Source organism: Martes martes (assembly GCF_963455335.1).
Source record: "Martes martes genome assembly, chromosome: 5".
Classification (NCBI taxonomy): Eukaryota; Metazoa; Chordata; class Mammalia; order Carnivora; family Mustelidae; genus Martes; species Martes martes.
Genome location: NC_137892.1, coordinates 141,075,668 through 141,102,961, shown reverse-complemented (window position 1 = coordinate 141,102,961; position 27,294 = coordinate 141,075,668). Strand labels below are relative to the sequence as shown.

The following is a 27,294-nucleotide window of genomic DNA, read 5'->3' as shown; positions in this document are numbered from 1 at the left end:
TCAAAATGGATGAAGGACCTCAATGTGCGAAAGGAATCTATCAAAATCCTTGAGGACAATGCAGGCAGCAACCTCTTTGACCTCAACCGCAGCAACTTCTTCCTAGGAACATCGCCAAAGGCAACAGAAGCAAGGGCAAAAATGAACTATTGGGATTTCATCAAGATCAAAAGCTTTTGCACAGCAAAGGAAACAGTAAACAAAACCAAAAGACAACTGACAGAATGGGAGAAGATATTTGCAAACGACCTATCAGATAAAGGGCTCGTATCCAAAATCTATAAAGAGCTTATCAAACTCAATACCCAAAGAACAAATAATCCAGTCAAGAAATGGGCAGAGGACATGAACAGACATTTCTGCAAGGAAGACATCCAGATGGCCAACAGACACATGAAAAAATGCTCCACATCACTCGGCATCAGGGAAATACAAATCAAAACCACAATGAGATACCACCTCACACCAGTCAGAATGGCTAAAATTAACAAGTCAAGAAATGACAGATGCTGGCGAGGATGTGGAGAGAGGGGAACCCTCCTACACTGTTGGTGGGAATGCAAGCTGGTGCAACCACTCTGGAAAACAGTGTGGAGGTTCCTCAAAAAACTGAAAATAGAGCTACCCTACGACCCAGCAATTGCACTCCTGGGTATATATCCTAAAGATACAAACGTGGTGCTCCGAAGGGGCACGTGCACCCGAATGTTTATAGCAGCAATGTCCACAATAGCCAAACTGTGGAAAGCGCCTAGATGTCCATCAACAGATGAATGGATAAAGAAGATGTGGTATATATACACAATGGAATACTATGCAGCCATCAAAAGACATGAAATCTTGCCATTTGCGATGACGTGGATGGAACTAGAGGGTATCATGCTTAGCGAAATAAGTCAATCGGAGAAATATAACTATCATATGATCTCTTTGATATGAGGAAGGGGAGATGCAAGGTGGGGGGGTTTGGGGGGAGGTAGGAAAAGAAAAAATGAAAAGATGGGATTGGGAGGGAGACAAACCATAAAAGACTCAATCTCAAGAAACAGACTGAGGGTTGCGGGGGGGAAGGGGGACGGGAGAGGGTGGTGGGGAAATGGACATTGGGGAGGGTATGGGCTATGATGAGTGCTGTGAAATGTGTAAACCAGATGATTCACAGACCTGTACCCCTGGGGATAAAAATACATTATATGTTTATTAAAATAAAAAATTAAAAAAAAAAAAAAAAAAAAAAACAAAATGAAACAAGGCAGCTTCTTTTTCCATTACCAATCTTCTAGTCCCTTTCCCAAAGGTCTTACTGATAATACATGGATTACTTGAATGCCCTCAAAAGCCTAATCCTTCAGATATCCTTTCTGTGGTAACAATTCACTGAAATTTATATAACTTAAATATAATTATACAACTGAGATTTATGCATTTAAACAGTGACACTTTAAAAAATTATGGGTGGCAAATTCGCATGAGATGATGCCATCATAAAAGTGAATTATTTTATAGTTCTGACAGACGGATTTTTGTTTATTTAAGACTTCATGCCTTTTTGTAAATCCTACCAGATGCGAAATCAGATTAAGTAAGATACTAATCTGCCATTTAAACCTCTGCTTATGGTTCTTAACCACCCAAGTTTTCCTATTTCTTAATATCCAAGTTTCCCTATTTCTAGGGAAATGTAAACAATAACCTGACATGAAAATAATATCATGAATGGCATTCTTTCCTTTAATACTTGTTTACTGAGATTTTGCTTTGTAAAAGTTACTATTTAAAAAAAAAAAGAAAAAGAAATAGTATGACCAAAGACCATCAAGATGCTTACAGTAAAGAAAATCAGGCCATAAAACAGGGTTCCGGGGCATTCCAGGGAGAGATGTACAATGACTGTTGGCGTTTGAGGAAGAGAAAGAGTGAGCCTGACAGCAGTGGTAATGGTGTGTAAGCAGCCACAGGGAAAAGCAAGACATGCCTGGAAAAGTGGCCCGGGGCCTGGTCTCAGTTGCTGGATGCAGATGGGGAGGTTTCGGCTTATCCAGTAGGTGATGAGACATCACTGAAAGCTTTCAAGCAAGTTATAGCTAAAAACTAGAATTCAGGCTCCAGAAATAGCAAGATGACTGAATGCAAAGGCAGCGTGAGGGTAGAACTGGCAAAATGTTGTCACTAACTGTAGAGCAGGAAGGGCAGGGGTGTGAGGAGTGGTTTCCAGGAGGACCAGGAAAAGAACAGGATCGAGAGCCCCTCCCCTCAGCCCTGCCTCCTGCCTGTCTTGTTCCTGCACATTCCCACTCCCGTTAGTAGCTCATTCCCGCTGTCCTTTCTCAAGTCTGAAGCTCTGAGCAAGCTCGCTTGGGAGGAGGTACAACCACTGACACTTGCAATTTGAGAGTGTTTGTGTCAAAGATCTACGAACACTTCCAAGGAGCAGGGATAACTGCATCCCATTTTAGAACAGCAAACCAAGACAAAAAAGGGAGAGGGCAAATCACTTCAAGTGAATTCAATCACTGAAGTGTACAATAAAAAACTGACCTATAATCCCTAAACAACCACCAGAGCTATCAGCCCCACAGCAGACTATGTATGTTTTGGTTTTGACCTTCACTGAAGCACTTACCAAAGGACCCCTTTCATGAAGTTATTTAGGCTTATGGCACTCTTGGTCACACCTCCTGGTAAGTGGGGGCTTTGTCTTACTTGCCTTAAATTCCTCTAAAAGACCTATAAACTGCCTCAAACTCAAAAGGCACCAGATAAATGTCCCATCGAACTGAATTCGCAGGAAGATTCTGAAGTACAGCTCCCACAGCTGTGCACAGGGGGCTGCTGGCCAGCAGCAGAGCTGGCCACCAAAGCGTCGAGGAGGCTCTTCCTGAACAGAAACGTGGGGTCAGCTCTGTCATCAGCAGTAAGATCAGGTACACAGCAAGAGGCGCTCAACACAAACGGCAAAGGACAAGAGATATTTGTTTATTCCCTGTCATTTTCAATATGAACACAGTTTCTCAGAATTCCTTCTGCCACAGTAAGAAAGCCATCTCTTTGTGACAGAGCAAAAGAAAACCTAAATCACGACATCTGAACAGCACTATCAAAAGACAATTTATACCAACAACTATGTTTGGGATAGATGAAACAAAGATAATTTAAGCTCATGCTTTTATCACTGAAAAGTACACGTGTAGGGCATGTGTAGCCTTGCTAACGGGGCTGTAGGGAACTTAGGGTTCCACTTATTAAAATAAGAACTGGTCATCTGAAGACTCTACAAGATAGCAGGGAAAATGAAACCATGGCCACACTGTCCCTGAGGGTGTGATTAAGGGCTCTTCTAATTAGACAGTTCTTTTCTGATCTTAGACGCTCACAGAATACCATAGTAAGGCATCTGATCATCATCAAACAGGAATTTAAAGTTTCATTCTGCCTTTCTTTTTACCTCTTGATTGAAGAGGAAGATAGTATGGTCTATGATAATTTCAAGAGAGCAACTCAAGGCAAGCCAATTTAAAAAGAAAAGTGGCAGATGAAAAAAAGGTAGAAAAGGAAGCTATGCTAACTATGGCTGGTCATTCTCTCGGCTGTGGAGGCCAGTTTGGAGCTGCAGCAACTGTCAACTCTGTCGCTTCTAAACCCGCTCAACCCACCTTTAATCCACCGAAGCCTGGAACCCAAGAGGGACAAGCCTGGCTATTCAACTTTTCAACTGCCTGGTAAAAAAAGAAATATGCCCTCAAGCAATCTCCTCTACTGCCTTTCAGAACATAACCTGCTTGTTTCACACACACAGATAAGCCTCCTGAGAGCAACATCAGAGCTTCATCAGCCTTGCTTCCATTCAGTTTTCCATGGGTGTTTATGAGTTTAGAACCAGTCCACTTTCTTCCCAGATTCTCCAGGGGCTCAAGTCCTCACAAAAGAATGTTAATATAAGAAGGTATCTCCAACCCATTATATAAGACCAATGTTATCTTAATAATAAAACCAATCAAAACATCACAGAAAAGGAAAACTACAGACCAATAACTTACGAATATAGACACAAAATCCCCAACACAATACAAGCAGACTAAGTTTAGAGGATATAAAAAGGACTATATACCATAACCAAGTGGGACATATCCCAGGAAAGCAAGGTTGGTTCAATATCCAAAAATCAATGAACATAATACACCATATGAATAGAATAAATGATGAAAAAAAAATGATGATCTCAACAGACACACAAAAAAAGTATTTGACAAAATTCTACATTTTCATTAAAAAACATTCAGCAAACTAGGAACAGAAGGGAGATTCCTCAACCAGATAAAAAACATCTATGAAAAATGCAGAGCTAACACCATTCTCAATGCAAAAGAATGCTTTCCCCTAAAAATTTTAGGAAGAAGACAAAGATCCACTCTCACCACTTCAATTCAGTATTATACTGGAAGCTCTAGCCAAGGCAACTATGTTCAGAGAATGAAATGACATCCAGACTGGAAAGGAAAAAGTAAAACTATCTCTATTGGTAGGTGATATGATCATATACCCCCCCAAATTCTAAGCAATCCACTTAAAAACTATTAGAGCTAACAAATGAGCTCATTAAGGTTGCAAGATAGAATATCAATATAAAAAAATCAATTCTATTTCTCTACACAGGCAATGAACAATCCAAAAGTGAAATTAAGAAAAACAATCCCATATATAACAACAACAAAACAACACAAAACACAAAAAACCCCAGGAATGAATTTAGCAAAAGACATACAAAATGTACACTTAAAACTATAAAATACTATTGGAATAAATTAAAAATAACTTGAATAAATGTAAAGATATTGAAGGTTCAGAAACTTAATATTAAGATGGCAACTGTTCACAAATTGAACTATAGATGCAACATGATCCCTATCAAAATCCCAGCCAACTTCTTTGCAGAAATTGATAAACTAATCCAAAATCTCACGTGGAAATGTAATGGATCCAAAATAGTCAAAATAAACTTGAAAAAAAAAAAAGAGAGAGAGAGAGAGAGAAAGCTGGAGATCTTGCATTTCTTATTTTTAAAGCTTACTATAAAGCTACAGTAATCAAGACAGTATGGTACTGGCATAAGGACAGACACACAGATCAGTGGACTAGAGCTCAGAGTCCAAAAATAATCTTCACATATACCACCAATTAATTTTCAACAAGGTGCCAAAACAATTTCATGGAAAAAGATTAGTCTTTTCAACAAATGATACTGGATATCCACAGCAAAAGGAATGCACCTACACCACACCATAAACAAAAATTAACTCTAAATAGACCAAAGATCTCAATGTTAAGAAAAAAACTATTGAACTCCTAAAAGAAAAAAAGATGTAAATCTTTGCGATTTTTTTTTAAAGATTTTATTTATTTATTTGACAGACAGAGATCACAAGTAGGCACAGAGGCAGAAGCAGGCTCCCCGCCTGAGCAGGGAGCCTGATGTGGGATCATGACCTGGGATCATGACCTGAGCCGAAGGCAGAGGCCTTAACCCACTGAGCCACCCAGGTGCCCCAATCTTTGTGATTTTATATTAGGCAATGGCTTCTTAAACATGATGCCAAAAGCCCAAGCAACACAAGTAAAAGAGAAACTGGACTTCATCAAAACTTTTTTGCTTTGAAGGATATCTTCAAAAGAATGAAGAAACAATCCATAGAATGAGAAAAAAATGTTTGCAAATTTGTATCTGGTAAGAGATTTGTATCTGGAATATATAAAAATGATTATAAATCAATAATTTTAAAAAGCTGGTCTCAAAGGACCACATATTTGTATGATACCATTATATAACATGTTCAGAATAGGCAAATCCATAAAAACTGAAAGCAGCCTAGGGCTGGGCAGACTGAGGGGAAATGCAGAGTACAGGTTTCTTTTTGGGATGCTGAAAACATTCTAAAATTAAGTAGTGATCAAGACTGCAGCACTCTGTGAACATTCTAAAAACCATTGAATAGTATACTTCAAGTGGGTGACTCGTATGGTACGTGAGTGACACCTCCATAAAGCTGTTATTAACAAAAGCCACTTTACCTTGAGGGAGTGGGGTCATCTTGGCCAAGGCGTGACATAATATTTATTAAAGTGTTAATTCCTATTTAAAAAGTAAATAAATAAGGAAATACTGTTAGAAGCATTCTAGGACCATGATATGATACATAGAAAGGCAATTATCTTACCCCAGTTTGATTTCAAAAGGTTTGATATCTGCATGTCTACAAGTCTGATCAATTTAGTTACTTAAAACACTTGATAGTAGCAAAAAATTTTCCTAAAAAATTCATCCATCCTTATAATAATGCTCAAAGTGAATGCTGTTACGTAAAGCACTACAAAATGAGAATATGCAACAGTCACCAGGAAACTCTTCCTGGTGGGGACTTAATTTACAACAGGGAACATAGACCAAAACACAAGAGTAGAATCCAAACATACCTTTTTTCCTCATGTGCATGTGGTGAACTTTTCTATCTCCATATTTGGGCTGTCGAATTCCACAGTTAGATAAAGAATTCCTGGCATGATCAGGATTCATTCCAAAATTTAAGTGATGACTAGGATGAGTCATGGCCAGCTAAAATTTCAACAAAATAAATTTAGTCTGAAAAACTCAGCATAGAAGTGCCATCTTTATATTATCTCAAATGAAATAGTTGAAAGAGATCTATACAGTCGAATTTTAAGCCCTGATCTTTCCATCTTATCTTCTTCAGGGTCAAATTTCCAGAGCTCTAGTGCAAGACCTTTTCTAAAAAGAAACCTAAAAACCCACATCTTTCAAAGGAGAATCAGAATAGTTATCACCTGGAAAGAAGAGCCATAAAGAAGGCAAGGCTTAAAGAAAGGACTCAGGTTTGACAGACAAATTTTAGCTTTAGTCTATTTCTTTAGGGATAGTGTCAAAAAAATTAAAATAAAATAAAATGAAAGGTGAGAAAAAGTGTTTGAAAGTGTCAACCAGAGTAGAGTAATGGAGAGAGCTGTGTTACTAAACATCCTCATCATCTCCCAGAATGGAGACTCTCAATGTTCCATTTGTAACCTGCAAGATGAATTACTCCTATTTTGCTGTTATGTGAGTGTACAGGAGAGTATGTCTTACCTGTAACAGACAACGATCTTGGAAAGTATATCCTATCAACTTGTCTAGATGCATTAGGCATTGGTGGTAGCGGATATGATGGGTCAAGACAGGCAACATCATGGCATGCTAGGAAGAAAATTTCAATAAGTTTATCTCGATAAAAACTTGTAATAATCCTTCATTTATTTTACAACAAACAAGAACCATTTTTCTCATCCCAGATTTCAACTGCCAAAGTCTTGAAACGGTTTACTGGCCACATGGCATCCTTGCCAATCCCCTCTTGAGGGGTGATGGACTACAGTTGCTTAGGATATAGTCTCTGGAATCACAATGCCTCGATCTGATTTCTGCTTCACTCATTCATTGTGGAACTTGGCAGGGGAATTATTTGATCTCTCTCTGTTTCCTCACCTACAGAATAAGGATCATCAGGAGAGCTATTTCCAAGGAGGGGAGGGTTAAAAGGATTAAATGAGCAAATACCAAAAAACTGCTTAGTACAAGGCTTCTTAGCCCTCATTCAAGTAGGAACAACCCTGCTTTATCAGCACTCAGCAGGGTGACCTCAACGAAGCCAGCAGAATTTCTGTGCCTCCTTGTCTATCTTTAATGCTAAGAGAATGAACTAGAGTTCATAAATTCTGAAACTTTGTCAGGGTCAAGACACTTTTGAGAATCTAAAGAAAATTACCCTTTCCCCAGAAAAATGCCTATGTGCATAAACATGCAAAAAATGTATGCAATTTTAATAGGTTCACAGACCCCTAGAAGCCCATCACTATCCTCCAGGTAAGAACTTCTCAGTCTGGTGATCTCAAAAGGCCATTCTAGGTTTAATACTTAATGATCTAATATTCTAAGGACAACTCTTATAAAACTACCAATACAGTTATGTCACCTGAGGACATGGAACTTTTACTTTCATTTCAATCACTTTTCATTTAGCTAAAGATTCCTTATTGGGAGATAATTTCATAAAAGTCATCGCTTTTTCTTTTTTTTCATTACACTTCCCTAGAACGCAAGAGAAAGAGGGAGTCATTCTTATTCATCAGAACCTAGAGGCTGGGCACAGCCCACAGAATGACTGACATATGCCTTATATCATTTTAGTCTTTGAAGTATTTTCAGATGGCATTGTTTAAAAATACATGATAACGGATTTGCTTGTAACTGCAGAAATCAGTTTCCGGTATTAACTTATAAGGAAAGATTCGTGCTCCCAAGTAGAAATTCCAATCAACAGGAAGTCCTTCTTTCCAGTTCAATTCAATAAATGCATATTGAGCACCTTCACGGGCAAGGCTTACTACAGCTGTGGAAGAGAAAAACAGTAAGGACATGCTCTTTGCTTCAAGGGCTTCCCAGAAATATGCCATTATGACCTGAATCACTGGCATTTTGTCCACTTTGTTGTTGTAAGTGCTGCATTAAAAAACACAGTAATATGGAAACAAAATGTGTGGCAAAAGTTTAGTATCACTTCCCAGGCAGTTAAACTGCAGAAAGCTCAAGAAGAAAAAAGCTTTAGCAGAAAACTGCTAAAAATTCAAGGTAGAAGGTGCATGCAGACTACGCAGTCCACCTATCTTTATGGAGTGTGAACTCAAACTGGTAAATTGGCTATTTTTTTTAATATCTCCAGGGAGGGATGGATCATCACCTATCAAAAAAGGACACCCTCTTCAGGTTATTATGCTAAGTGAAATAAGTCAATTAGAGAAAGTCAAATACTGTATGACCTCACATATGTGTGGAATCTAAAAAACAAAACAAACAAAAAACAGAAGCAAACGAAATAATGTAAAAAATACAGAGAATAAACTGGTCGTTGCCAAAGGGAAGGGGAGTATGGAGAACAGACAAAAATGGGTAAAGGAGGTTAAACGGTGCAAATTTTCAGTTATAAAATATGTAAGTGAAAGCAATGAAAAGGCAGGCATTGGGAATATAGTCGATAATGCTGTAACAGAGTATGGTGACAGATGGCAACTGCAATTACCAAGGTGAGCACTATATACAGAGGTGTTGAATCACTATGTTGTGCAGCAAAAATAAATATAACATTGTATGTCCACTATACTTAATAACTTTTTTAAGATTTTTATTTATTTGAGAAAGAGACAGCAGGAGTGGTGGGGAGAGGCAGAGGGAGAAGCAGACTCCCTGATGAGCAGGGAGGTCAATGTAGGGCTCCATCCCAGGATGCTGGGATTCCACCCTGAGTCAAAGGCAGACGCCTAACCGAATGAGCCACTCAGGAGCCCCCTTAAAAAATTTCTCTTTAAAAAGGAAAGAACACCCTCTTTAGGGTATTCTGATGATTAGAAAATCAGCCCAAATCTGTCTCTTTTGAAAGTTTATCTCTTTGAACCTAGCTGTACCCCAGGAGAAAAACAAGCTATATGTAACAATAATATCTCCACATTTTCTCTTTGTTAACCTAAGTCTTATTTCTTTTAACTTTTACTGGTATGAAACAGCTTTGAGTCCCTTCACTACACCAGTATCTCTTTCTAGGTAAGTCTACTTCTTGTGAATACCACTAAAAGGCATCTATGACCATGTCTATCTTGTAACCCAGACAACAAAGTCTCAATGTTATCTACAAGACTATTAACAACTCTAGCTCAGTTTTTTTTAAAGTATCAATCTTTGCAATGTTGAAATACATACAATCACTGAGCATCTCCCTCCAACCTGCCAATTCAAGTCTCGCAAATGTTTTCTCCTTTAATGACTGTATGGGAAAAAAAATAATAAAAATTAAAAAAATAAAAATAAAGAAAGACTGCATGGAAATGGCTGTATGTGTAAAGCTATTTAAATTCTCTCATAAAAACTGAGCAACCAGGTTAGCAAAACACACCTATAAGCAATATGAACAATAAAAACTAGACAACAAGGTACCCCCATGAACACCTAAATAAGACAGGGTGAGGACAAAGATCTAGGAGATCTCAGCATCTGTGAGAGAGAAAAGACAGGGAGAGTAGCAGGGCTTCTGAAAGCCCTGAGAATTGCAAGAACCCCCAAATTAACATATATTCATAGAAAATGTGACCAAAACTGGAGAGGGCTCTGCAGATTCCAATGTACTAGGTGAGTACAAGAGGACAGTGTAAAGGCGCCAGAGTGCTGAAGCCCTATAAATGCTCAATGAAAAACTGAACTTCCCTTCCAGGGTAAAGCCCCATGGTGTGAAGACAGACAGTGCTGGGGGTAAAAGCCACATTTAAGCAAGAGAGGAACAATAAAGAGCAAAAGAAAGAGGGAATCTAGATAAAATAGAGGAGGAAGCAGTGGGGGCAGGTCTCAGGTATTAAAAGTCCTTTTTTTTTTAAATCACTTTGCAAAAACAGTAGAAGGAGGGGCTAATTTGGCTTATACCGCTTTCTTATTTTTTTTTTAAGATTTTATTTATTTATTTGACAGAGAGAGAGAGATCACAAGTAGGCAGAGAGGCAGGCAGAGAGAGAGGGGGAAGCAGGCTCCCTGCTGGGCAGAGAGCCCGATGTGGGGCTTGATCCCAGGACCCTGAGATCATGACCTGAACCAAAGGCAGATGCTTAACCCACTGAGCCACCCAGGTGCCCCAACTGCCTTCTTAAAATACAGGAAAATATTTCACTTACTTATTTAACATTATTTAACTTGAAGAGCAACAGAAAAGAATCATGATCCAATACCATCCAAGGATTTTATCAGAAAATAGAGAAAAGGAACAGAATAAGATTCCTCAGATAATTAAAAGAAAAAAAGCTATGACCTAACATTTCAAAACAACCTAAACAAAATAAAGCAATTGGAGCTGTAAAAGAAAACTACAAATAAATATTATCATAACTCAGAAATGAAATGACTGGATGAAAGAAGATTTGAAAAGAAGTGACAAAACTCAGGGAAAAGACATAAAAGGAAATAATCATTTTAAGAACAGAGACTAAACAGAATGAAGAAAAAAACAAATTAACCAATGAACAGTGCTTTGAGAAATAAAAGATAGGAAAAGGAGAAATTTTAGAGAAATAAAAAATCAACAGGAAATGAAGGATTCAAGAGAGAGCGACAGATACAGGAAACAAGCAAAGAAGATAGAAGAAGCATATAACAGGAATCCTTAAAGAAAACCAAAACAACAGGACAGAATAATGAGATGTGTAATTCAAGGAAACTTTTCTGAGAAAAAAGACGACTTGTAAGTATATAATGAAAGGGTACACAGCATATCTGAAAAAATTAACCAAAAGGACTGACAGCATTGCTTTATGCCAGAAAACAATGAAAACATATTTAAGATGTTAATGAAGGAAAACATAAACCATATTTAAAGACAAATGGTTAGGAACATGTAGGACCTCAAGGATCATTCTTTTAATAAGCCTTTCTTTTTTTTTTTTAAATTTATCTGACAGAGACAGAGATCAAAAGCAGGCAGAGAGGCAGGCAGAGAGAGAGGAAGAAGCAGGCTCCCCGCTGAGCAGAGAGCCCGATGCGGGGCCCGATCCCAGGATCCTGAGACCATGACCTGAGCCGAAGGCAGACTAAGGAATCTACTAGAAATGAGCTCAATTGAAGGAAAAGGTTGGGGGGGTATGGGATAAAGACTAACATATAAACTAGCAATTATCTTCAAATATATTTTTACCTGTAGATAATCATAAGTGAGTTGATATTATAGGAAATGCTTAATACTCTACAGAGTAGTACAAATATCAAGAAAATGAAGGGAAAATGTGAAGTCCATGAACAGCAAGGACGAGGCTGCTGTGTATCTCATAGATACTAACTTTCAGCAAGAGGATAATCACTTCAAATTAGATGCTGGATAAAAGGAGCACAAGAAATAGTGAACAGTAGTTATTTTCAGTAATGGGACAATGAGACAATGGGACACACACACACACACACAGGAGCAGAGGGAGAAGTTTCATTAGACTACAAAGGTGTTAACATAAAGATAACCATTAGAACAGAATTATAAACCTCCCTAAATACAAAGAGATTAAAAAAAAAAAAAGCAAAGAAAATGGACCTCATAGTGATCACATAACAAAAACAGTTTGACAGAGGGGAGGCCAAACAAAGAGCATGTGTGTGTATGTTTTTGCTTATATTAAAAAGGAAAATTAAATCATTTTTAAAAGACAGCTATTCTTAGGGGCTCAGGGTGGCAAGAATGGGGTAGAAGAAACAGATATAAATTAGATTTTTAAAATGAGACTTGGCTTTGTAAACCTAAGTTTGGAATTACGGTAACTATTTTACAGATTTATAAAACAATATTTAAAAAGAAACACTCAAAATCAAAAGTCAAATGAAATAATTGAATCTAACTGTGTAACTAATTTGTGGTCTAAGCACAAGTGACCTAAAAAGAGTAATGAGTGCGCAGGCCTTGTGTGATCAATCTGCAGAGAATCACAGACCACAAGGAATACCCCCAAACAACCAACCACTTCCCATAGTCATTTTGTTGGTGATGCCATTAATATTGTTATTCTGGGACTACTGTTTCCTGTATTACAGAATAAATCAAATGAGTAATTTTTTGGTATTATATGGAGTCCCTATATGGGACCAGTACTGAGGGGAAGATTTTTTTTAAGTATTCTAACTAATAAATGCAGAAAGAAAGACAGAATTAAAATATCACTTTGGCAGCTCTTAATAAATATGGGTCTAGGTCTTAATTCATCGGTGACTAGTAATGTCACACATAAAAAAGAGGCCATGGATGGATCTAGAGGGTATTAAGCTAAATTAATAAACCAGACAGAGAAAGACAAAAAAAACTCTTATGATTTACTTATATGTGAAATCTAAAAAATAAAGCAAATGAACAAACAACAACACAAGTGAAACTCGTAAATACAGAAAACAAACTGGAGATTGCCAAAGAGAAGGGAGTTGGGGGAATGGATGAAATGGGTGAAGGGAATTAAGAAATATAAATTTCCAGTTGTAAAATAAGTAAGTCACAGAGATAAAAAGTATAACACAGTAATACTGTAATATACTTATTGTGGTATTTTGTAATGTAAATAATTTTTAAATCACTATGTGTTGTACACCTGAAACTAATTTAATTTTATATCAACTATATACTTCAATTTAAAAAAAAGGCACATGATTGAGGAGAAATACATTCCAATTTGAAGACTTATCTCTTCAACTGAAAAATGGTCAGATTAGGTCTGATTTCTATGAACAGAAATTACTTTCTAAAAGAACTATTAAATGTTTGGATTATCACTTATAAAAAGACACGGAGAGAGAGAGACACACACACACCACACTACCACCTATGAAAAAGTTGTGCAAAAAAATAAACTTAAATCTGATCACTGCCATCCAACAGAACTTTCTATGATGATGGAACTATTCTGCATCTCTACTGCTATAATAGGCACTAGCCAAATAGTCTTAATAGTCTATTAAGTGCTTGAAATATGGCTAGGACAACTAAGAACTGAATTTTTAATTTCATTTAATTCTATTTAATTTAAATTTAAATAGCCATGTATGGCCAGTGGTATTCTATTAGACAGCCGTTTATGATAATTTATAGGAAATATAAGGAAGAGATGCACATGTTAAATGATACCACGAAGTTCCAATTAGCAAAACCCAGATTAGACCTTAGGAACACTACAGAACACAAGATCCAGGTTCTTCAACAACAAGAATTTGCAAGGAAAACAAAGGGAAAAATGGAGGGAGAACCTAAAGAGACTTAAAACACACCAACTCATGACAATGTACAGATCTCATCTGAACGGCCATTGGAGCAGACTGAAACAGATGTAGCAGACAATCAGGAAAACAGAAACAGTGACTATGAGGTTACAGAGATGCCACTGGTAAGGGCTGAAGCTGTGTGAGGATGGCACAGAGCTCATCACACTCTTCTCCCTCATCTTGTAGAAAATGTTGGAAATTTGCATAATAAATTGTAATTCTGACAGCTCTCTATCAGGTCAGTTAGCCTTCAAACAAAATCTTGTTCTCTTCCTTTACAAGAAGCACTACATCTCCAGTTTTTAAAAAAAATCAAGTATCTCACATGGTCCAAAAATTTGTTAATAGTAACTGTGAAGCCGTATGTCTCTTGGAGGTATAAATCTCCATTTCCACCCCAAGTTCTAACTTAGAAAATGAATCCTTGAATGTGTTGTCCAAAACCTCCTCATCCTTGGAGATACTTATTTTCACTATTCAGTCACCCCTTGATAGATCAAGGAGCGAGAATATCAGTTAGTGTGGTACTGCACGGCAGCCTTCCACCCCACTCCAGAGTCACTGTGGGAAAACCGCACAGCAATTAAGGAGTCCAAATACAGCCCTGCGTCTACTCAGTACAAATACCAACCACCACAACTCAGCTCCTTCTCCCAGCAATTCTCCATGCACCTGGGCCTCCTTAGTTTTCTCAAGGAGTTAGCACCCCCAAGTGCAGCATAAGCCTTATGCGGGTTAGAGAACCATAATGGTAGCAGATTCCTTGCTCCTTTTTTGATGTCTCTGTCACCTTTACCCATTTTCTGTTCTTATGGCTCAGTTTATTGATCCCCATGAGTCACCTCCTTACCAAAGCAAAGTATCTATAAGATACCAATTCAAGCTCAGTGGGCAGAACCCCACTCTTAAAATACAGATCCTGCAGCAACATGTTGACTTTCTACCTTTTCTGAGGCATACTGCTGAATTTTTCAGCCTCAGTTTCAGGTTTTACTTCCTGCTCCCCACACCCCCGTATTGCCCAGAAGTCACTAATAAACAGCAACACAGAAAAAAACCTTTTAATAGTCTGTCTCTAAACATGGCTTCAAGTTCTGCATTTAGCCCACATGTAATTACAGGTTCCAGGCCCAGTCCTAGAGTTCCATTCCTTCTAACATTGGACAGGGTAACAGGCAGAATTCTCTAACGTCATAAAAACCCCAGTAACGTCTCTGGTTGGGAAATTATACTTCTAGAATGAGAGGCTGGTACTTAACGTTTCTCCACCTTAGATTTATCACAACAGTTTTACCTCCAACAGCAGCCAGATAACATCAAAAGGCTCTTGCCAGCAACCTACCAGCAATTATTACTGATGAACAATAGGTTCTGCATCAATGAATTACCAAACAGAGAATCCCTCCCCCATCCCCACCCCCAAGGGTTTTAGAGAAGTGATTTTTGCCCTTAAAATTACGCATGAGTCTATCTGTTCACAGGCTTCAGGATTATTCAAAGTATTCATTTAACTCCTATTTCTCAGATTCTTATTCTTCCTTAACAAACATACTAAATGCCTTTATTCTGAATGTTTTAAACTGCATTATTACATGCCACCTGCTATCTTATTTGAGGAACACACACTAAAAGAAGCATTTATTCTAGGTTAAGGAATTAAGTAAGGCCAACATTACTTGTAAAAAAACAGGAGGATTGGAGACTGGAAACATGGCTTCTAAACAGATGGCAGTTGTCTTTGGAAGAGGGGGTCCTACAGAGGAAGGGACTATTATTAGATCAAGGAGTAGTCACCTTGGCAAGAGTTTGAGTTAGGATCCAATTTCTCTGACCAGTTAGTCAAAGGAACTGAGTGCTTTTGCCTGCCAATATCGAAAAAGAATGTGAAATCTAATACATGAGGAGATGAGAACCTCGTCCTCCAGCTGCTTCTAATCTAGCTGAGAAGCCAGACGAAGGTATTTGTGACACAGCTGAAGAACACGGAACTGCGGCAGAACAGATTATTCCGCACCCGTGTGCAGGCATTTCTCCAAAAGAAAGGGGGCAAAGGGCTCAAGGCTTTAAACAAAATTGTGTTCAGTGCAACAAAACTGCCTTAGGGCCCCGCTACACAGGGTGGAAATCCAGTACAACTAGATACTCCCTCCATACCCACCACCCACCAATCAGTTCTTTTTTATCTTTTTACAAATTAGGGCTCTACGGGGTTTTGTTTAAAAAACGAAAAAAGAAAAAGTTCAAAGTTAACCAAAAACACAAGTGTAAAGCCCACTGAACTGAAAGATCTCTAAGGTCCCTTCCAGTTACTAATGCTCTCCAATTTTATGATGTCTCTTTCAACTCTGACTTATCACTGACAGCACCAGATTTTGAGCAGATTGCTGAACATTCTGCTCAGTGTTCTTATGACGTCTACCTTAGGATGACATTATGTCGGTTTTGGAGAAACAGAAAAACTGGATAATATAGCTCCAAAGCCCTAAGAAAGAATCAGCAGAAGATACTTCTGAATACTTACAGTAAAAAAACAAAAAAACAAAAACTGCTCAGTTAGCAAAATAACTGAAGATTTTGTAGACACAGATGGCTGCCATGGTAGAGCATTATTCTCGAACTATCTAGTAACATGGCATCAATAGCAGTCCATCTTAACATAAAAATATGTAGCTCTGGACATCACAATGTAAATGAATCACCTAGAAATCCCTTTAATAATAAGATTGAATCCCACTGTTCAATATAATAATTAAATGCTAACACTGATTTAAAGAAAAAACACCTCATTGTGATGAAATAAATACCTGAGACAGCTTGAACTTATTACCATGCATGCTGCCATCAAAACAGTGAGTGGAGGGGCGCCTGCGTGGCTCAGTGGGTTAAAGCCTCTGCCTTCGGTCATGATCCCAGGGTCCTGGGATCGAGCCCCGCACTGGGCTCTCTGCTCAGTGGGGAGCCTGCTTCCCCCTCTCTCTCTGTCTGCCTCTCTGCCTACTTGTGATCTCTCTCTGTCAAATAAATAACTAAATAAAAAAAATTTAAAAAAACAAAACAAAACAAAACAAAAAAAACGGTGAGTGGAAGCCTGTAAGTATTCTTCCCAACGGCTGAATATGGCAAAATACACTACCTGACCCCTGCCTGGGTACTCACTGCCTTGACTGTAATTCTCACGAAATGTAACAGTATCGATCATAACAAAAGAATGAAGTAAAGACTCAAAGAATATGCTCGGTTTTAGGGGTCTCTAATCTGGTATAAATTCCACTCATAGGTAAAACAAAAATAGTTATCAGTGAGAGTTATATACAGCTGAAAGGTTTCTCTATTAGTTCACACAAGGAAAAACTATTATCATTTGGCTCAAATAGGAAATTTATACTGATTTTGTTCATGAATGCCTTCTGTTCTCCGCAGTATAAGTTTGAGTCATCGGTCTGGAAAGTTCAGACAACACTGTCTTCCTGAGTCTGCACGTAGAACTGTTGGAGTTCTCTCTTTGGACAAGCACCCACACATTCGCTGCACACAGGCAGGTGCATTTGAAGAATACACTTGCCTTCACTCAATAGGCAGAGACAGAAAGTATTACTATGTAACTGCCTGCCCCCACCACCATGCACACACGTGCATGCGCACACACACGCATGCGTGCGCACACACACACACACGTACACACACACAACTAAACAAGGCAACATGAAAACTGATATAAAAACAAAACCAAAACAAGAGCAAACAATTTATGGTTGGTGTTCCATTTAGCTATAAGATAGTATGTTCTATAGAAACTTAACAGAATTAGGAAAACTTTCTTTTCAAGAAAGAGATATATAGGTATAAATGTGTTCTCAGAGGTGTCATCACCTGACAGACGTCAGAACGGATGCCAGTTTTCCAAAATCCTTGACTGCTTAGCTCCACTGTTACTTCTCGCCTCATTGTATTCTTCTGTCGTATTTTTTGGAGCGCTTCCTAGAAAAGAACTCATTATGATGAGTAACCTGACAGTTGGGAAGCAGTATTAAGCCAAACATCAAGCATTAGAAAATAAGCTGGATTCATTCAATATCACCTTTACATTCAGGTATTCAAACCTCTTCATGCCAAATTACAGTATTTTACTTGAAATAAAGGCTAGGATACTCTAAGCTTTGGGTATAAGCCAGCCTATCCTGGTAACCAGATAAGAAAAAATCTAAGCCAAATCAGCCATTCTGGTGAGCTCAAACAAAAAAAAGTGCCCTTTTGCTGATAAAAGAGATAAAGTATGATGTTTGGGACTTAAAATCAGAATGCAAAAATTATATTTATATCAAGCCTTATGCTAAGCATTTACATCTAAGAAAGACAATCAGTAAATTAATCTGCAACCCACATAATTCTAAAAGTTGCCTTCTAATTTGCAAAACCCTTACAAAACCTCCTGTAGCAAAGGTATATTTTCTTTAAAAAAGACAATGATTTAAAACTTCTGCAAGACATGATCAGGAGCTGACTCTTCCCTTCAAATAATTAATTATAAAAAAATTTTATATCTGCACACTTATTCAACAAAAATCTCACAGGAATTCATAACAATAGGAACTATCACACACCCTGCATCATTGATTAAATGGCTACTACAGATCAAATACCACTGAAGGAAAGTTAAATGGAGTATTTCAGAAGTCCACACAACCACTTTTCCTCCCCGAATCCAACAACAGAGAGAAATTTCAGTCAGTCTCCCCAAGCCTTGGTTCCCTCTTTATAATGAAGCTATCTGGCTCAAGTCACAGGAAGTGACAGGACCAGAATTCAAACACTTTTCCCAGCTTCAAAACCTTGCTCTCTTATACCCAAGGCAAAATAAAACATCAATGAGACAAAATTTATGTTGATACTGAATCCATTTATTCTTAAAATTATGAGTTAAGAACGAAAACATAAATGATCCTTGAATACAGGACAATACTACCCATTAGTAAAAAATATGAAATTCGGAATATAAAACCTTATAAGTTTACCCTGCTGAACTAACAGACCTATGGAAGACACATGAAAGGCAGTCTTTTATGACCGTAAGACCAAGAACTTTGAGTATGACCCAAATTACATTATGTACAGTCTAATCAATGATAAAAGGTTGACCCAGCAATTGTAAAATTTGAAAAATTTCTATAAGTTATTTTTATTCCCAATGGTAGGAATCCATTAAGAAACAGCCTTTTTAGTAGGGTAGTGGAGGTAATGTTCTCTTAGATACTAAAAGACGAAAAAGAAATCCATTTGTCTACTAATGTGAGGAGAGAAAAGTATGTTGTTTTTTTTTTAGAAGTGTTTTTGCATCTTATTCTAGAAGCATGGTGTAATGCGATAATCTTGAAAATAAACCTGAAGCACATCATTATTAATCCCAGAAGATCAGGACTTGATACCAACCTCCCTCTGCGCCAGCTTCTGTTTGTCAGTTTGTTTAACTTTGGGACTATTTGCTAGGAGGTGGCGAAGTTTCACATAACTCTTCCACAGTTTCTGGTACCTAAGGAAAAGGACAGACAGACATCTCAGACAAAAAGTAGGAGAATCTGAAGTGCAATAAAACCAGCTGTTTCAATAGGCCTGCTGAATCACAAATTACATTCTTTTGGATATCCTTAATGGCAACAAACCATCATTCTAAGGAAGGATCTGATCTGGGGGCAGTAGAGCAGGATGACCAAGAGTCATCTGGAACCAGTGATTAAGTTGATAATTATATGTCTGTGTTGAAAATGAGGTGTCACTACATACGCTCGAATCTCTCGGGAAAGAATTCCAAAGACACATAAAAACCAACAGAATCTCTCGGGAAAGAATTCCAAAGACACATAAAAACCAACAGAAACGTATCATTTCTCATTGTTACCTATTTTATTTAAATATGTACTTTCTGAGGTTGTTGAAAGAAAGACCCCTTATTAACAAGGACACGGTTGGTCTCTGAACTGCCTACACTGAAAGTAAAAGTTGGAGAGTATTAAAGAGAACGCCGTTTGTGCCCATACCCAAGCTACACAGCTGTATCCATTTCTCCACTGGAGAGGGAAAAAGACAAATGGTGTGCACCAATTTGTATTTACCACTCAAAAACAAATATAGTTGTTGAAGCCAAATAATGTGATAAGCTAGATCAGTCTAAAGGAACCTGTTCAAGCGTCCTGGGAAGGAAGAGAAATGCAGTCCTGTAGCAGCACACAGTCCTGCCATCTGAGAGTCCACGAGAGCCTATCACATTCTACTAACATTTGTGACAAGAAGGGACTTTCAACGAATTTTCTGTCATATTCAAACTGCTCCTTTCTTGGCCTTAGCTGGGTCTCTCCTTTTTGGTAACAATTTTTTAGAGAATGGAGGAAAGAAAGAAGTACTTACACAGTGCCTGGTTCACTGCTTCATACTTTTATCCAAAGGGGGAAAAAAAAGAACAAAACCCTTTAGCCTCTTCTAATGTATCAGCCAGAATTGTATTTATGAACTGAAAATCTCCCATGCCCTTTTCTCCCATTATGAATCCTTAAAAAAAAAAATTAAGTCAGGAAACTGTTTGTTTGTTTGTTTGTTTACCGAGGTAGGAAATCCAAATACTTCTGAAGAATATAATGGTACTATTTCCATTCCCACACATCCTCATCTTCTCCCAGAAAAACACTAACAAGCCAGTTGGAAAAACTCAACTGTGGAAAGTAACATCAATTCTAAGAGTCAGAAGTCATGCCTTCTTACAATGCAACCCTTGATTTTGCATGGGATCTTGAGCTCTTATTAAGATGCCTCCCAAATTAGAATTCTGCATAAATCCAGCAGTGCTAGGAACATGGTGCTACTTTCCTCTAGAGTGCACTGAAAAAATAAATAATAATAATAACAATAAATATTGTTATGATGAATAAAGGAAAAGTTCCTTAAAAGTTAAAAATATATGGGACTCATGTTGACCAAAATTGCCAAGGATAATCTACTGAATAATAATTTCCTGCAGTCAAATCAATAGAGAAAATAATTCTTCAGGAGCTACCAAAACCTGTTTCATTTGGTAACCTAAATTTGGAAACATGGCTCATTTCAGGTCTTAATTTTTTAATAAGAAAACATCCACTAAAGGATATTCCTCCGCTAATTCAGCTGTTAGTAGAAGGTGAAATTGGCTAAGACAAACACCGAGAAATATCTTACTGTGGGTCTCCTGCATAACTCAACTGTGCAGGGCGTATCCCAAAGTGGACGATAATCGGAAAAGTAATCACATCGGGGTTGAACTGTTCACGATCCAGTTGATCGATGCGGACAGAGCTAGGTTTCTAGAGAGAAAAATCAAAGCCATTTATTCCCATAAGAAGTCTTTCAGTATTGACTTTAACCTAAGTAATGAAGAAATTAATCGGATTTTTCCTGGGAAAGCCTCATCCCCCAAGGGAAAATGTCATTTAAAACCCATTAATCATAGCAGCTATAGTATATAAAAACTATAATGTCATCCCTGTAAATGAGTCTATGCCACTTGGCATAACGAACAATGATTTTGTCGTTTTTTGCAGTCCAAATAGAAACCTTTAAAAATTAAGCTTTTAAAAGGACACCTAGTCGGATACAACTTTTCCTTAACTTCTCCAAAGGCACAGGGGAAATATTCCACATCATGGGGAAGAAGTGTGCTGGCTTAGTCTGTTTCATTTCACATTTCAAATGAATGGCTTACTTCTATTCAGGATGCGCAGATGCCTCTCTATATACTTTTTTCCATTAGTTCTTTGTGTACCTGTTTTTCCTTTCTTTTTTTTTTTTTAAACAGTCGTATAATTCACATATAACATTATATTGGTTTCAGGTGCTGGACATAATAATTCAATATTTGTATACACTATGTAATGATCACCACAATAGTCTAATTAGCATCCGTCACTATACAAAGTTACAAAAATTTTTCTTATGAGAACCATCAAGATCTACTCTCTTAGTAAGTTCTAAATATGCAACACAGTACTGACTTACAGTTAGGACATTATATGTATTGATCCCCTTTACTCATTTTGCCCACTCCTCTTCCCCTCCCCCTTCTGGCAACCACCAATCTGTTCTTTGTATGTGAGTTTGGTTTTGCTTTTGTTTGTTCATTTGTTTGGTTTTTCGATTGCATGATTTCAGTGTTTGTCTTTTTCTTATCCTACTTAGGGTAATACCTTCAAGTTCTATCCATGTTGTTGCAAATGGCAAGATCTCATTCTTTTTTATGGCTGAGCAGTATTCCACTGTGTGCGTGTATCCATTCATCTACTGATGAACACTTAGATTTTCTTCCATATCTTTGCTATTGTAAATAATACTGCAATAAACACAGGCAGGCCTATCTTTTTGAATTAGAGTTTTTGTTTTCTTCAAAATATCCAGAAGTGGAACTGATGGATCATATTTTTTAATTTTTTGAGGAACTCCTATACTGTTCTCCATAGTGGCTGCACCAATTTACATTCCCACCAACAGTGCACAAGAGTTCGCTTTTCTCCACATCCTCACCAGTACCTGTTATTCCTTGTTGTTTTGATAACAGCCATTTTGAAAGATAGGAGGTGATCATTCATTGTCTTGATTTGTATTTTCCTGATGATTTGTGATGTTGAGTGTCTTTTCATGAGCCTGTTGGCCATTTATTTCTTCTTTGGAAAAATGTCTCTTCAGATCCTCTGTCCTTTTCAGTTGGATTTTGTTGTTGTTGTTATTGTGCTATGAAAGTACTTTATGTTTTGGATATTAACCCCTTATTAAATATCTGATTTGCAATTATCTTCTCCCATTCATTTTGTTGATGATTTTCTTCACTGGATGGAAATTTTTTAGTTTGATGTAGTTCCATTTGTTTACTTTTCTTTGCCTTTGTTGCCAGATACAAAAAATCAGCGCCCAGACCAATGCCAATGAGCTGCCACCTATTTTTCTCCTGTAAGTTTTATGGGTTCAGATCTTACATTCAAGTCTTCAATCCACTTTGTGTTAACTTTTGTGTTTGGCATAAGGTAGTGTGGTCCAATTTCATTCTTTCATATGTGGCTGTCCAGTTTTCCCAACACCATTTATCAAAGAGACTGTCCATTCCCCATTGCATATTCTTGCCTCCTTTGTCATAAGTTAATTTATCATACATGCAAGAGTTTATTTCTGGGCTCCCTATTCTGTTCCACTGACCAATATGTCTGTTTGAGGGTTTTTTTGGCTAATATCGTATCATTCGATTACTATAGCTCTGTTGTATAGTTTGAAATCAGGGAGTATGATGCCTCTAGCTTTGTTCTTCTTTCTCAAGATTGTTTTGGTTAATCAGGATCTTTTGTGATTCCACACAAATTTTAGGATTGTTTATTCTATTTCTGTGAAAAATGCCATTAGAATTTTAATAGGGTTTGCACTGAATCCATAGGCTGCTTTGAGTAACATGGGTATTTTAATAATATTAATTCTTCTAAGCCATGAGCACAGAATACCTTTCCATTTATTTGTGTCTTCTTCAATTTCTTTCATCACTGTCTTGTGGTTTTCAGAGTACAGGACTTCTATCTCCTGAGTTAAATTTATTCCTAGATATCTTATTCTTTTGATGTAATTATAAATGGGACTGTTTCTTCATTTCTCCAATAGTTCACTATTAGTGTATTATAAAAATGCAACAAATTTTTGTGTACTGATTTTTTACCCTGCAGCTATACTGAATTCATTTATTAGTTCTAACAGTTTTTTGGTGGAATTTTTAAATGTTTTCAATATATAAAGTCATATCATCTACAAATAGGGACAGTTTTACTTCTTCCTTCACAATTTTGATGCCTTTTATTTCTTTTTCCTGCCTAATTACTCTGGCTAGGACTTCCACTACAATGTTGAGTAAAAGTGAGCATCCTTGTCTTGCTCCAATGTATTCCTTTAATTCTACACCTTTAGAAGAGAAGGTATGGTGACACAAAAATCAAATGGGTAAGCTTCTCATTATGTCCACATAGGCCATTTTTAAATTTTAACAGAAAGCCTCATTTTTTAAAAAAATCTAATACAGGAAGAAGTGAACAGGTGGTTCCTTCTTCAGTTAACAAAATACCTTTCTTTCATCCTAAAAGTTTCTTTGTAAAAGGATGATAAAATCATAGTTTTCTCAACCTCCTTGCTTATTCTCAACTCTCACAGCAGTCCCTAATTAGAAACTAAATTCTTACCAACAGATTGTGGCATCTTTGGCTCAGCTACTTTAGAGCCAAATGCTACAGAATCATTCCACATGGAGGCCAACAAGCTTCATTTTGTCATAAAGCAAAGCCCACAACCAGAGTCTGGATGGTGGCCTGGTTTGTCCAGGACAGAGGGATTTCAATGGAAACCTTCCAGCAACTGAAACAAGCTGGTTATCCCACCCCCCCGGCTGTAGCCCCAGTCAGCCATCCAAGAAATCCAAGCAGGTGACAAAGTGAATAGATTTGCGTAAATTCATGCATGTTAGTTCACAAACAACTTACACTTAAGTTTTAAAAGAATATTTGAAAGTCACTTAATGGTCAAAAGGTCACTAGGTATCTGAAAAAGTTGACCTCTGCTCTCAAAATTAATAAACTAGAGAAGATTTTGGTTATAGGTAACCTAATAAGAAATTATGTTAAACGCCCATCATCAGTAGCAACATAGTATTTAGGTCTAGGAATTGTTGCTGAGATTTTGTGTATCAAACCAGCAGGACACAGTTTTAAAAGAGGAACTGCACAACTGAAAATGCTAGTGAATTATTCATGTTTTCATGATTTTAAACACCATGCTATGGCATCAACCAAACAAACAAGTGATTTAAAATATCTGGGAAGAGATGAAATAAGTTCTAGACTTTGGCCACACCTTACAATATCCATCATACCAGCTTTGAGGAAGAATAAAAAATACTCTCTCTAGTGACCAAAGTATTCCCTGGCAGAGGCAAAGTGCCTCAGGAGGAAGATTAATTCTTTTAAGTTCTGAAGCAATAAAGTACTTAATGTGACCATAATGGCTTGAAAAATTTAATAAATTCCCCAATATTCCTACAACTGGGTAATCTTTCAAAGCAAGTACTGCAGAGGATGAATGTGGTGCCATGTCTACTCTGCTCTATTCGCAAAAGATATAATGAAAGGATGTTTTTGTGATACTCAGTTTCCAGGATATTTTCCTCCTTTAAACATATTTTTTTTTTTTTTCCTGAGGACAAGTATAGTAATAGATTACTTTTTTTTTTTTTTTAAACATATTTTTTATTGACTTTAACATATTGCCAAGTCTGGCACTCAAACTTACCTTTCTTTATTTCTGATTACTTTTCAACATAAATCTTTCATCCAGACTAATCTGGTTTCATTATCTTCAAAATTGGCCATATATCCTCCCAAGTATATACATTTAATCATGCCAATAAGTTATACAATTTTTCGATTCCTTAAAGACCTCCCTGTAGCATTTATGAAGTACCCCTGGCAGCCTGGTCAAGTGATCTCGCCTGAAACTACAGGCTTTCCTGATTGGCTTTTGTATTGACTGGTCCACAGATTCAACAATTCATCACAGATTCCTTTCACATGGATATGTCATTAGTCTGCCCCTGGACAAACAGCATATAAAATCTACAGACTTCACTAGCACCTGACTCATATAGTAGTCCCCCAACAAATGAGTTAAATGAAATCATTGTAATGGAATAAATGTTTTTCTATGCCAATGGGTCAAAACCATGAATGTGTGAATCAGAAAAGCACATGGCGATTTTTTTTTTTTTAACAGCAGATCCTTGGGTCCCCCTACTTGGGAGTATACATGGGGTGGGGATGATCAGGGCATTCTTACATGTTCAAAAGCTCTCCAACTTATTCTAGGGTTTCAAGAAATGTTAACCATACCATGGAAAGAAGTCCCAAGGTAAAAGTATTCCCAAAGTGTGCATGCATTGTAGACCATGGAACTCTTCAAGCAGACCCACCAAGATGAAAAGGTATGTCTCTCACCACCCTCACTCCCACCCATGTTCTAACCCTGCTATAAAACCAACAGGAGAAATGTAAATTTATGCAACTGTTTAAGAAGAAAAATCAAAATCACAGTTACACTATCATAATGCTATGATTTGTATATTTCTTTTAGAGTTACTTTAACAATTAGTTATGTGGCTTAACAATATAATAGCAAAAACTGTATGCTTTTCTTAGTTTTATGTTTGAACATGCTTTTATTAAACACTTTCCCTTTCTAGATTTGTTTGAAATAATCAGTATTAGCTGGAATATTTGATTTGCAAATAGTAACATTTTGTTTGTGCAGATGTTACTGTCATGCTACAAAAAGTTGATCCAGAGTTTTTATTTTTATGAATCAAGGCTATTAAACAATTTGGCAGCCTTCTAAAAACAACAGCTTTGTTTAAATAGATTATTCTGTTTCTTTACATAAAAATATTTTAATTCTCCATTTCTGGAAAACTTTATTCTGATAAGATGCCAATATCTAACTATTTTATGAAACAATAACATACTTCAGAGAAAAAATTATAATTCATACAAATATATAAAGCAGCATTTTCTTTATAAGAGAAATCTACTTAACTTTTAATTCTCTGCTCTTAGTTTTTTATATTTTTACTTCAAAAGTTAATATTTGAAGCTAATTTTAATATAAAACACTTAAGGAACAAAGAAATGGGAAATATTTGTAATAAGTATGGCAAAGGATCGATAAAAAAGGACAATGATATCACAAAAGAAAATTAGACAAGGGATATTAATAGGCCATTATCAAAAGAAAACAGAAAAGGCCAATAAACATTTAAAATATCAATTTTTACCAGAAACCAAAATAAATACCAAACTGAACTATATAAAATTTTTTCCCTTTTCCCTGTTTTTTTTCCCCTCCCAGTTTTTTTGTTAAACTAGTACAGTATAACCAATATGAACAAATGGGAATGCTCATATGCTCTTGGGCAAAGTGCAAATTTTACAGCCCTTCTAGAAGGCAGTTTACATGTATCAAAAGCCTTAAAAATGTGCCTATCTTCAGTCTATTAACTTCACTTATAAGACTTCTTCCTAAAAAATTAAATGGACACATATTCAAAGACATACATGTTCATGTATACATGTGTTTATACACACACACATACAAATTCAGTACAGCAATATTGGTAATAGCAGAAATCTGAAAGCAATCAAGGTGTCCAATAATACGGGGTTAATTAAATAACTTAGGAGCCTTTTAATTACACTTGTAAAGAAATTTAAGACTATGGAAAAAAAATTTTGTGATTGTTGTTCCTGGAAGAGGATGAGAATAAAAAGGTCTAAAAATGAATATTTAATTGTATAATGCCAATTTTAAGATAATATGAAAATCTCTAAAGAGACTAGAAAAATGAATAG

The 27,294-nt window shown here is 36.9% G+C and overlaps 1 protein-coding gene across 2 annotated transcripts in view; it reads right to left on the bottom strand.

The window, feature by feature from the left end:
* The window catches only part of DROSHA (drosha ribonuclease III), a 124,531-nt gene that overhangs the window by 45,460 nt on the left and 51,777 nt on the right, over positions 1–27,294 (bottom strand). For both annotated transcript variants that reach the window (XM_080803585.1, XM_080803586.1), the window contains 6 exons: positions 21,062–21,186; positions 19,289–19,388; positions 17,732–17,839; positions 7,136–7,243; positions 6,469–6,607; positions 6,067–6,127 (listed from right to left, as the gene is read on the bottom strand). In XM_080803585.1, coding sequence (XP_080659711.1) covers positions 6,067–6,127; positions 6,469–6,607; positions 7,136–7,243; positions 17,732–17,839; positions 19,289–19,388; positions 21,062–21,186 — 641 coding nt within the window. The remainder of the gene's footprint in view (positions 1–6,066; positions 6,128–6,468; positions 6,608–7,135; positions 7,244–17,731; positions 17,840–19,288; positions 19,389–21,061; positions 21,187–27,294) is intronic.